Source organism: Leptidea sinapis, chromosome 19 (assembly GCF_905404315.1).
Source record: "Leptidea sinapis chromosome 19, ilLepSina1.1, whole genome shotgun sequence".
Lineage (NCBI taxonomy): Eukaryota > Metazoa > Arthropoda > Insecta > Lepidoptera > Pieridae > Leptidea > Leptidea sinapis.
The window spans coordinates 2,038,848-2,051,167 of record NC_066283.1 but is presented as its reverse complement, the minus strand read 5'-3'; the positions used below and the strand labels follow the sequence as shown (position 1 = coordinate 2,051,167).

General features: G+C 32.4%; 1 protein-coding gene across 2 annotated transcripts in view; it reads right to left on the bottom strand.

Annotated features, from left to right (window-relative positions):
- Window positions 1-11,270, bottom strand: part of LOC126969924 (zinc transporter 2-like) — a 42,682-nt gene extending 31,412 nt beyond the window's left edge. The window contains exon 1 of one of the 2 annotated variants that reach the window (XM_050815559.1): window positions 10,904-11,270. In XM_050815559.1, the coding sequence (XP_050671516.1) occupies window positions 10,904-11,032 (129 nt within the window). In that variant the 5' untranslated portion in view covers window positions 11,033-11,270. Of the gene's footprint in view, window positions 1-5,144; window positions 5,274-10,903 lie in introns of those variants that run through there. The other variant, XM_050815560.1, reaches the window with a different exon arrangement.
- Between the last annotated feature and the right edge of the window lie 1,050 nt (window positions 11,271-12,320).

Genomic DNA, 12,320 nt, shown 5'->3' with positions numbered 1-12,320 from the left:
AGGTCACGGAAATGACACAAGTATGAATGTCAAAAAAAAATAAAAAAATTTGTTTCTAATGAGAAGAAGTAGCAAGAAACTCATTGCCACTCTTTTAAGTCAAGATTTACATTTTAATTGTTGTACAAATCATATCAATTACAATATTATATGCAAAGTGACGCAACAAAAAATACTCAAATATTTTTTTATATATTTTATTACTTTTACACATTATAAAAAGCACATCTATATAAAGCTGAGACACTAATGAATAATCCTGATACTTTTTTTAAGTCGAATTCATATTAATATAAAAAAAAGTTCATTAATTTTTTTTTATCGAGGACGTCCATTAGTCTGGTGGTTCAAATAAACGGCGTGGCACGGATATCTTGAGAACGACTTGACGAAACGACTTAATTTTTTTTCACAATTTTCAGAATTAAGCAGAGAAGGTTCCATTCGAAAATCACTACTGTAGGCCTTCTCGTTTTTTTTTAAACGCAGGTGATTCGATTTTATTCGAAGTTTAACTTTAAAAAAAAATATAGTATGAGCGTTCGAGGCGTGCACTTTTGGATTTTCCATTTTTTTTTTTGACAACCCATATAGCCGAATGGTTAGTGACCCTGACTACTAAGCTTAGAGGTACCCGGGTTAGAATCCCTCTAAGTACAATCATTTGTATGATGAATATGGATGTTTGTTTCCGAGTCATGGATGTTTAAATGTATTTATGTATGTTTAAGTAAGTATATTGTATTAAATATATCGTTGTCTTGCCTAGTTTAGGGCAAAATAATTTGTGTGAAAGTGTGAATATTATTAATAATATACAAATACATCGTACATCGAATGACCAAGTAACAGGCTGCACGATGAGTAAACCAAGAGCGAACCAAAGTAAAAAAAAAAATGCCAAGTTCAAAAAACCTACGAATTGACTACAAGCTCCGACCTCGTTTGCAATAATTGTTTACTCAAAACCGGATATTACTTGATTTAAAAAAAATATAGTGTCTTCCTCAAGTAGGTATTGAGAATAATAATAATATTGCCACACTTTTTACACAAATTATCTTGCCCCAAATTAGGCATATACAAGGCTGTGTTATCGGTTACAAGACAATGATATATTTAATACAATATACTTACTTAAACATACATAAATACATATAAACATCCATGACTCGGAAACAAACATCCATATTCCTCATATAAATGCTTGCACCTACCGGGATTCTTACCCGGGACCTCTAGCTTTATAGGTAGGATCGTTAACCACTCGGCTATACAGAATAAATAATATGTGTTTATTCTATTTACTCCAGAGAACATTGTATGGAATGCTAAAATGTGATACAGATTCTGTCCCTACATCCTTTGAACAATACAAGATAGCAATACATTATGACGATTCAATTCTTTAGAAAATCCCTACTTCTATTAATATATATATAAAAATGAATTGGTGTTCGTTAGTCTCGCTAAAACTCGAGAACGGCTGGACCGATTTGGCAAATTTAGGTCTTGAATTATTTGTGGAAGTCCAGAGAAGATTTAAAAGGTGAATAAATAGGAAAATGCTGCTAAATTAAATAAAAACAACAAATTTGTTTTTCCTTTGATGTGTCCATACATAATTTCTATGAGAGAATTTATTGACGCACGGTTTGACAGTTCTGCTGTGAAACAATTTCATAACGACGCAGGGTGCATATTTTACGAAGTAATTTTTGATGTTAATATGATATATTATTGACAACTTCATATAAAAACATTATTTTATTTATTATATACAGAACAAAGTCTGTTGCGGGGTTGAAGTAAGGGTGGAAGTTTGTATGGAAGTTCGTCACTATCGTAGGTAACACCAAGAAACTTTGTATTGAAGCATTTGATAAAAAATAAATAAATATTTGTTCTAGCTTTTTTCAAATTTACGCCTTTGTGGGGATGAAAAAGGGGGAAGAAAGTTCTAAAGTTTGTTGCTTATAATAATGTTTTAACCACAGCAGCTTCTATGTGTATTATTTGCAAAGTATTAAGAAATAAACTAAAGAAATAATTGTTAACAACTATGTTACCACGATTCATACAAATAAATCATTTCATTTCATTTCAAAAAATGCTGCCGAACTGTATGATTTTGATCAAAGATTTTTTGCATTTTGTTACTTTTATATTTTGTTACTTACTGCTGCGGAACCCTTCATGGGCGGGTCCGACTCGCACTTGGCCGCTTTTTTATGGAATAGGAGTACAAATGAGTGCACAGGTGTCCTGTTACTAAGTGATCACCGCCGCCCACAATCTCTTTATTGCACAATCAGAAGAATCGCGTTTCAGTATCTTTTCAGAGTCGCTATCACACAAAAAGTTCTCAGAGCTCCTATACAAGCTTTCACCTCGATAAATTCAAAAAGATAACATAATATCCAAATAAAATTTCAAAACCAAATTTTATGAACGATGCGGGACTCGAAACCGCAACCTCTCGCGTTCCGTGCGAGCGCTCTTCCAACTGAGCTAACCGTTCGAGTGACGCATCGTCATAAAATCTTGTATGCTTTGTTCAACTCTCAGGTTGTGGCTTCATCTACAGGATCTACTATACAGTTTTACCCCCAGTATTTGCATATTAGGAAATTGACTTGAGATGTCGCTCTTGCAAATCTAAACGATTTGTTATGTTTTTAAAGTGATAACCCTCACTTCACAAATAGAATTTTAAAACAAAATTTTATGAACATAATATTACCCACCTAACTGAGCAGACATAAGCCTCCATGCAGCTAAATACATAACCGTAATCCTCTTACGGCACAAGTCTCCGTGCGATGTTCGTAATACGATTAGAGTACTTCACGGACGACAAGTTCAGGGACTCATGAAGGCATTATTATAGGAATAAAACAAATATACGCAAAAGTCAAAGATGACATGGAGTTATAAGGCATAAAGGCATAAAGGCATTTATTTTCTCAAAATTGATTCCTTTAGAATTCTTTTTGATGTCATTTCTTATACTACTAGATACTACTACCGCTTCGGAAACAAATGGCGCTCTGAGAGAGAAGAAGCGGCGCAAGAAACTCTCCCAGCATTCTTTTTTTTTGCGCTCTTTTCAATAAAAATATACAATATTGTACAGTTGCTATAAAATAATCACAATCTAGTCCCAGGCTGTCCGATCATTTAGATATTCAGCAGTGGAGTAATAGGATTTACGACAGAGCCATTTTTTTATAAAACATTTAAATTTATTTATAGACAATGCCTGAACAGTGGCTGGGACTTTATTGTAGAAGTGTATACATTTACCCTTAAAGCTATTATGTATCTTATGAAGCCTACTAGAATTAGTTACAAGCATACCCTTATTTCTAGTGTTATAATAATGAAAATCACTATTAAGAGCAAAAGGTGACGATTTTTGTGAACATATATTACATATATAAGTGAGATGGTTCGGTCTTGTCTTACATTGATACAACACAGGAACAGACATAAACTTTTAAATGCCTACTACTCGGCTAAGTCTTGTGGGACGATGTATATGCTTTTACAACAAGATCCCAGAAAATGGTCAAAACAAAAGTATTACTATATTCAAAAGAATTGATAAATAACGTTTGTGTGGTAAGGGTTACTATAACATAAATTACTTTCATATTGATAGGTACCACAGATTGGGAGTGGAGCGACCGCCCTAAGGCTATTAAATAATTATAACACTAGAAATAAGGGATTGCTTGTAACTAATTCTAGTAGGCTTCATAAGATACATAATAGCTTTAAGGGTCAATGTATACACTTCTATAATACAGTCCCAGCCACTGTTCAGGCATTATCTATAAATAAATATAAATGTTTTAATAAAAAAATGGCTCAGTCGTAAATCCTATTACTCCACTGCTGAATATCTAAATGATCGGACAGCCTGGGACTAGATTGTGATTATTTTATAGCGATAGAAATGACTGTACAATATTGTATATTTTTATTGAAAAGAGCGCAAAAAAAAGAATGCTGGGAGAGTTTCTTGCGCCGCTTCTTCTCTCTCAGAGCGCCATTTGTTTCCGAAGCGGTAATAGTATCTAGTAGTTATTAGAAATGACATCAAAAAGAATTCTAAATGAATCAATTTTGAGAAAATAAATGCCTTTTATGCCTTTTATTAAGTTTAATTGTACGCTATTACACTGTAAACATATTCTTTTTAAAAAAAGCCCGCTGAGTTTGTTGCGGCCGTTCTTCTCAGGCCTGAGGCATTCAATTTGGAATGGGTGCTATTTTTTGACTTTCGATAAGTTATATCACATCCTATTTAGAATAAAAATATTTGAATTTGAACTAGAAATAAGGAATTGTTAATAGTTTCTAGAACTCTCCATAACCATTCATTGATTGATTATTTTCCTGAAGTTATCTTAACTTACTTCTATGTATTTGAAATATGAAATTACAGCTACTGATAAAAGATACTTAGAACGATTCCTAATGTAACTCACAATTAAAGTAAATAAATAATACAAGCCCAGAAAGTCTAAATGTAAAGCGAAAGATAGCTGTATAAGAAAATTTGCTACAAGGCAATTCTTGATTCGAAACGGGATTTGACGGTAGCGTAAAATTAATTATAATATCGAATGGTTGAATGCGCATCGAATGATTCAAACAAATTACAATAAATCGGTCGATAAAAACTTAATAAAAAGTTAAACATTCAATAGGCACGCCTAAGTATTTTCAACAGATCGTAACAAGTAAACAACGAGTTAATATAAAGAAGAATCAATATTATTTTCGTTTATTCTTTACGATTTTACTTTGAAGTAAAACTAAAATAGTAATAAGTAAAATTGATGTAACCACTTCAATTCGAAAATAAAAAAATATTTTCAGTTCATACAAAGATTTATTTAATGTAAAAAATTAATACCTACCATAAGATAGAATTTCCGTCTTCTAAAAATTTTTTTAAACTCATAAAATACTATAATACAAAAGCCAAAGATGCTATATATAGTAAGCAGAACTTTGGTCATCATTTTCTCAATATCCAACCGGCACATGGCCGAAAACGCACATCGTGCCACATGGTAGCCTGGTACAATATTAACGAAATTATAATTATAAAATATTAAAAAAACACTTACATGCAATGTGTGTTTCATTTTGAATAATACAGGTTTATTATTAAACGAATAATTGATACATCCGCCAAATGTAGTAACATTAGCTCCGCACACGATAGCCGATATTAATTAACGTGACATGTGATTACAGTAATTTTCTTCACTGATGACGTGAGTTTATAATTGACACTATTCCGACCGTACTGTAGCAAACATAGCAGCTTTATTTGACGCAGTACTCTATGTATCACACAGATTATAACAGGTAATTTACGAAATAAAGTATGAGGGTAGTTCATAACTATTTTTTCTCGGTGCACAGTATATAACATCTAAGACAAAAAATTAACGTAAAAATATTTTTTTTTTATCTGTATGACAGGTGCCGTAAAGGTGCGAATCTAGTTTGAAAAAAGTGCTCGAAAAGATCGCTATATATTTTATTAAAAACAAAACAGCAGTTTATTTAAAAAATACAAATTGAATGCTTCTTATTAAGATTTCTATGGTGTACCAAAAACTAGTCAAGTGTGTGTCAGATGCGCACAAGAAGGGTTCTGTACAAATTTAAAAAAAAAAACCTCCAACAGCTTCCACCTAACCTGTCTATAATCCAAACATCCTAAGAAAAGACCAGTAAGTTAAAAAAGGTGTTATCTATAATCAATAATGATAACTATAAATCAAAAAAATATCGGGACATTGTATTCAATATATTAAGATTTAAGCTACATCTTCGAACTCAGAGAGGTCGGATGTTATGAAGTTTTGTAACCAGGGTCTACCCTGTTGGCGTACTCTAGTACGCCTCACGATTTGTCGCAATCTTTAGAGTTCACCCATGTGCACTCATGCACGGAAATGACAAGCAGATTCAATTCGGTCGTTCCATCGCATGGGTGACCGTATTGAGTAGAAAAATAGAATTAGGCCCCAAAAATACATAGATATTGCTACCTATAGCTACGCACGTAACAATTAATTTAAAAAAATTAACAATACGAGTTTTATATCGCGGAACGGATATCCGGAAATAGATGATAACAGCGCGTAGATATATTCAAATTTATCTTTAAACTAGCTGACCCGGCAAACGTTGTTTTGCCATATAAAGTATAATTCACGCGATAGTTTTATAAGTAATAAAATATTGCCTATATTATAGCCTGTACATCATTTTGTTCTATTGTCAATAGTTTTTGCAGCGCACGCAAAAATGGGTTTTCGATTTTACACCTTGTGTTACAAAATAGCAATTTTATTACGGATCCCTAATTTTGAAAAAAAAAAATATAGCCTTCCTCGATAAATGGACTACCCAACACTGAAAGAATCGTTCAAATCGAAGCAGTAGTACCAGAGATTAGCGCGTTCAAACAAACAAACACTGCAGCTTTATAATATTATAGTATAGATTGTGTCCCAACTTTATTTTGCCGCTTGAATGGTTGAACCCAAAGCAAAACAAATTATAATCTATCTTAAGATTATAATATATGTATCTGAGATTTCCACCTATATATTGACTCATCACGATATCTCTGGAACCATAAAGCGTAGTCTTGAAATTTTGTAAGATCCGAGTTTAGGATTCGCCGAGTAGAGGTCAGCTAAGAACGGCTTTTACGAAATTCCACCCGCAAGAGTTTTTTTTATTATCAACGGAACAACTGTATCACTCCTGCATCAATCGTATTTGTCGCCAATTTAATACACTTACTCAAAATAATCAGCAACTCAATTTATTTAATTCCACATCAACCTGCTTCGTCGTAATGTCATTGACTCCCTGCGGAAGGGAGCTAATTTGTAGAAATTACTATTATTTTTGTTACACCACTAAACAATCTGTATGTCTCAAAATCTTTTGTACATGCCAGTTATTGATATTTTTGTTGTGTCTTTTAGTTTTGGTCAGGTGCTAGTAAATTATATTTGCGTAGGTATTATGGAACATGATGATAGAGTATATATACATGTCTATCTTATTGTTTTTTTGTTGTCTACCACTAGCTATTATAATAAAACTTATAAAAAAGCACCAAAGTGTACCTAAACCAATAATTGGTTAACACGACTCTTATTCAACAATGAGGTTGTGTATCCCATCCTGCTAGGAACATCGCATATTTGTCACTCTGTGGTCAAAAATTTTTTTCACAGGCATGACCGCGCTTTGGCATTGATCTTTTTAACAGCTGCCTTATTCCCAAACCGATAAGACTTGGAAGCCTGCAAGCTCAGATACTCTAATCTAGACTCAGCGCAATGCATGTCGCGCCCTCTATTGTTATGGATATCTAGGCAGAGGGATGATCATGTACCGCAAGAAGAGACCTAGCCTCTTGATGTCTGACTAAAAAAACAACATACAACAGCACATACTTTGAAAGTAAGTAACATTGTTAAATTATAAGTTTAATTATCAGAGAGACATTGAAGGTCAAGCCTGCAACTTATTAATCTGAAGACACAAGCTCATATCACTCGATAAAATCACTGCAACAAATGAGGTACAAGGAAAACACATATTATCATACACAACAATATATAAATGATGCTACTCTAATATTTTCCTTAAAGCTCAACATCATTATTATATATACTACTAGCTGACCCAGCAAACATTGTATTGCCGATATTAAAATCGCGATACAAAAGTAACTGTTGATCGTAGATGGGTGAAAATTGAAGTTGTATGTATTTTTCATAATCAAACAAATTTGAAAAAAAAATTACAAAAAAAATTCGTGTGGACCACCCTTAACATTTAGGGGGATGAAAATAGATGTTGGCCGATTCTCAGACCTACTCAATATGCTCACAAAATTTCATGAGAATCGGTCAAGCCGTTTCGGAGGAGTACGGGAACGAACATTGTGACACGAGAATTTTATATATAAGATAATACAGGTAGGTGAGATAAGTAAAAATGATATAAATGTCGGCAAGTGAAGTAGCCAGATGTATTAGTATTGATGATTGTGGTGAAATGACATGAAAGTCAAATACAGTGTCTTATCACCGCTGATGTGTTTGGCAGCTAATCATTTAAAGAATTTAATAATTAGATTAGATTAACTAGAAGAACTTAGATTAGCTAAATTTTGGGAAAGCATGGAAACAACACAGCTATTACTTTAGTGATACTACTTCATATGACAATTTATTTTGCAGGAGTGTACAACAGCAAACAATAAAACTATGCCAGGTAGGTTTATTGGACTCCTTTTGTTGGCATGTCAGGAAATTTCACAGTTTTCTCAGAGATTGGGTGCTAGTTTACAAATCACTTGGTGGTACGTGATTACCACCACCCATACTATTATGTAACACCAAAGGAATCATTGTACTATTGACAATCTTTCAGATGGGTGTATATAATTTTAGTACTCCTATAATTCATCTGGAAACACTGTGCAAAGAAGTTCATTCAACAGGAAACAAACCTGCAATATGGAGGACATATCCAGATGAATGTGCTCCTATTTTACAAGCAAAATGTTGCCAAGTTTCACTCATGTTTATATATACCTCATCACTTACCAATTATAATATATAACTTAAAAGAGACACTCTTAAGGAAATCAAAAAGTATGTTTTTTTCGATATTCAACCAATGAAGCAGTAAAAATATTTTTATTGATCTAATATACATCAGTAAATAATCTGAGAATGGACCCTACACAAATAATCACTCCTTGACAAACATTTATAAATAGAGTTTTTGAATACAAAAACATGTTAGAGACATAATCTTATTTGACCAGTAGGCACAAAGGCATTTCTTCCCCTCAAGTACATAAATACAGTACACACATCACCCTTCACACATACACACATCCCTACACATTCACCATACACATAACAGTCATAATGTCATAACATAAATATAATATAACACTTGATCGATTTTGAACACAATCAAATACCTAGTTAGTAGTTTGTATAAGTTTGCTAATTTCAAGTACACGCACCTAAGTATCTCTGATCTAAGGACAATGAATACTATCCTTTCGTGATACAGTTTTTACTAGTACGAAACGATAGGGTTAATCAGTTTAATGACAGCCACTAAGTTACCTATACTAATAAGTAATTTTACTCCCTTATCTTATTATGTTAATACAATAAGGGTTATTTAGAAAAGCTATCAATATTTGATTATGATGTAAGTCATTAAGCAATATAAATAATATTATAACAACAATATTATCTTTGATAACAGAATCATTCCTTGTTTTTAGCTTATTTTGTTCACATGATTAATGAGAATTCATAAAATTTATTGTATAGTTAATTGTATGTTTACAACTTTCCTATAATTATAATATATCATGGTTTTTCCTAGATGATTATATTGTACTAGCTGACCCGGCAAACGTTGTTTTGCCATATAAAGTATAATTCACGCGATAGTTTTATAAGTAATAAAATATTGCCTATATTATAGCCTGTACATTGTTTTGTTCTATTGTCAATAGTTTTTGCAGCGCACACAAAAATAGGTTTTCGATTTTACACCTTGTGTTACAAAATAGCAATTTTATTACAGATCCCTAATTTTTAAAAACAAACATAGCCTATAGCCTTCCTCAATAAATGGACTACCCAACACTGAAAGAATCATTCAAATCGGACCAGTAGTACCAGAGATTAGCGCGTTCAAACAAACAAACAAACACTGCAGCTTTATAATATTAGTATAGATTAGTGGTCAGTGATATCATTTCATGGATTTACATGTGATTCATTGTGGCAGAGAGAGCAACTCCAAACAGAGCCTGATACTCATCGCTCTGGTATAGGTTTATAGTATACATGAATGTACTTCACCACTTTACTGCTTGAGTTGCACTCCCTAGCTAGTCAAATTTCTTTAGAACCTGTTGGTGCAATTTTTTATATTTGTTCTAGACTAGAATTTCCTGTTATTCTTCAGCTGTTTCCTTCTCTTTTTGTCAAACCTTTACCATATTGTACATAGATGCACATTAACTATGTAATCATTTATTGTTTACCTATGTAAGTTATAGTGCTTATTTGGTATCAATATGAGATACTTTGGTATGTTTATTTCCTAGGAAGAATTTTTATGGATCAAGGTTGAACCCCCCTTCAAGGACTATTTTATAATTTATTATAAAATTGATATTATCTCTAAATACCAAATGACAAACCATGTTCCATGATCAAGTGCATAGTTGAGACACCCCCTGGATTTTCCTCAGAAGTTAACTTGTTTCATTATGATAGTACTAGCAAGATATACTAATAATAATAACACTTAGTTTTTGTTGTCAGTTGTCACCAACTGACTTGAGTTGAACAGTTGAGACTAATTTAAATATTTTCATCCCAGACTAAAAAATATCTGGGTAAGTATTGAAATATGTACCTACTTATTACGAAATTCTCAAAGGCACAACTATTATTTATTTATATCTCAGCTATGGAGAGTATTTTCAAATAAATTCTATTTATAATTTTTTCACATTAGAATAATTCGTTGATATAAATCAACATGGTTTTTGACTGAAACAGTTATAAATTTATATCTAAGTATAATTTAAATGGAAATATATTTACGTACGTATAACACTCCAGCATTAATACAGACATATTTAATAATAAATTAATGAAACTAGCAAAAAATAGTAGAGAAAATATTTTAAATATATTTTAGATAACATAACTTCGCCTAGTTACAGCTGTGGGAATAACAAATACTAATAAAATCATTTGCCCCAGTCAAAGATTTTCATTTTGCGCACTCTTACCTCAGATAATAATGGTGCTCTATCCAAATGTTCTGACGAGGCGAAAGCAGATTCATAGAAAGCTCCACGGCTTCTTTCATAACTACTACCACCTTCATCCCACATACGAGCTTCGAGCTCATCAGACATTCTGGCGCCTAGCTTAATTATTAATCCGTAATCCGTATTGTTTATACGGTCAACACATTTTATTTATTTACACAACCACAAATTCACCATAATAAAATGGAAACAAATAATCACTTTATTATAATCAATAGTACTATAGTACGCAGATTCATATTGTTATTTCATTAATAATTTTATAAGTTAATTCAAATGTATATTTTCCGATTTTCACATACGAATGACGGCTTTTCACGTCAAGTAAATACTGTACGAGATTACGAATTTACGAGTACGTGAATGCGAGGATGAAATCAATTCAAATGTCAGCATTGACTATTGAGATTGACATGACATTTGGCACAGAAACCTTGGACCCGTAGATAGAGTATAAAGGTATAGTTGTTGGACCATATGTCTACCAGCCTAGCCACTCTCTAAGAAATAAGCGATTATATGAAACGTGCAGTCATTGATAGATTGACAGATGACGGCTATAATCTTGTAAAAAACGGAGAGAGCCGTAATCCACTACGTTTTAAGCAACTGTTCCCTTTCAAACTTAGCCGTATTATACTTCGTCGCCATAATAATGTAATTATTACTATTTCAAACTTATGTCAAATCACTGCACTTTTCATAATAAACTAAATTTAAATTTTTTCTTAGGCAGTCCCTCTAATTACGTAGTATATACAGTCTCTTTGCATACGTGCGTCAACTTACCTGCCTCGGAATCGGATTCCAATGGCAGTTCTAGGAAGTACGGTCAGCAAGAAAAACCCAACAAAAGAAGACACGAAAACATAAAAAAAAAATTATTACAGAAGATATATTGTGTATATATAGAACATTATCACATACATGATAGCGTATATCTTGATGAAATAGACCATCTTTTGATTAAACTTAGGCAAGTTTCAAGCTCAGCTTGGTGTATTAATTTTTAGTACGAGTAGACATGGAGAATAGTAAATTAAAAGCGCATTAAACTATGATATTTTCTTATTTTTCTTTAAATAAAATTATTCAATTCTGATTTTTTTTATTTCCCACCAGCTCTTTATGTCTTCTTCAGAGGCCGCAACTATTCTTAGAAGCTTAAAGTTTGTTTCTTTTGAAGTATTGTAACATTTTCTATTTAATTTAACAGTTATTATTGAAATGTTAGCTTGTTTGTTATAATTTAAACAGTCCCAGGAACGTAACGATAATCTGGCATCGGGGGAAAGGTCCTCTTATGATGAAACAGCAAAAAAATCTGCGTTCGACACACATCATACTTACTCGAGTACTTAAGAAAGTAAAAATT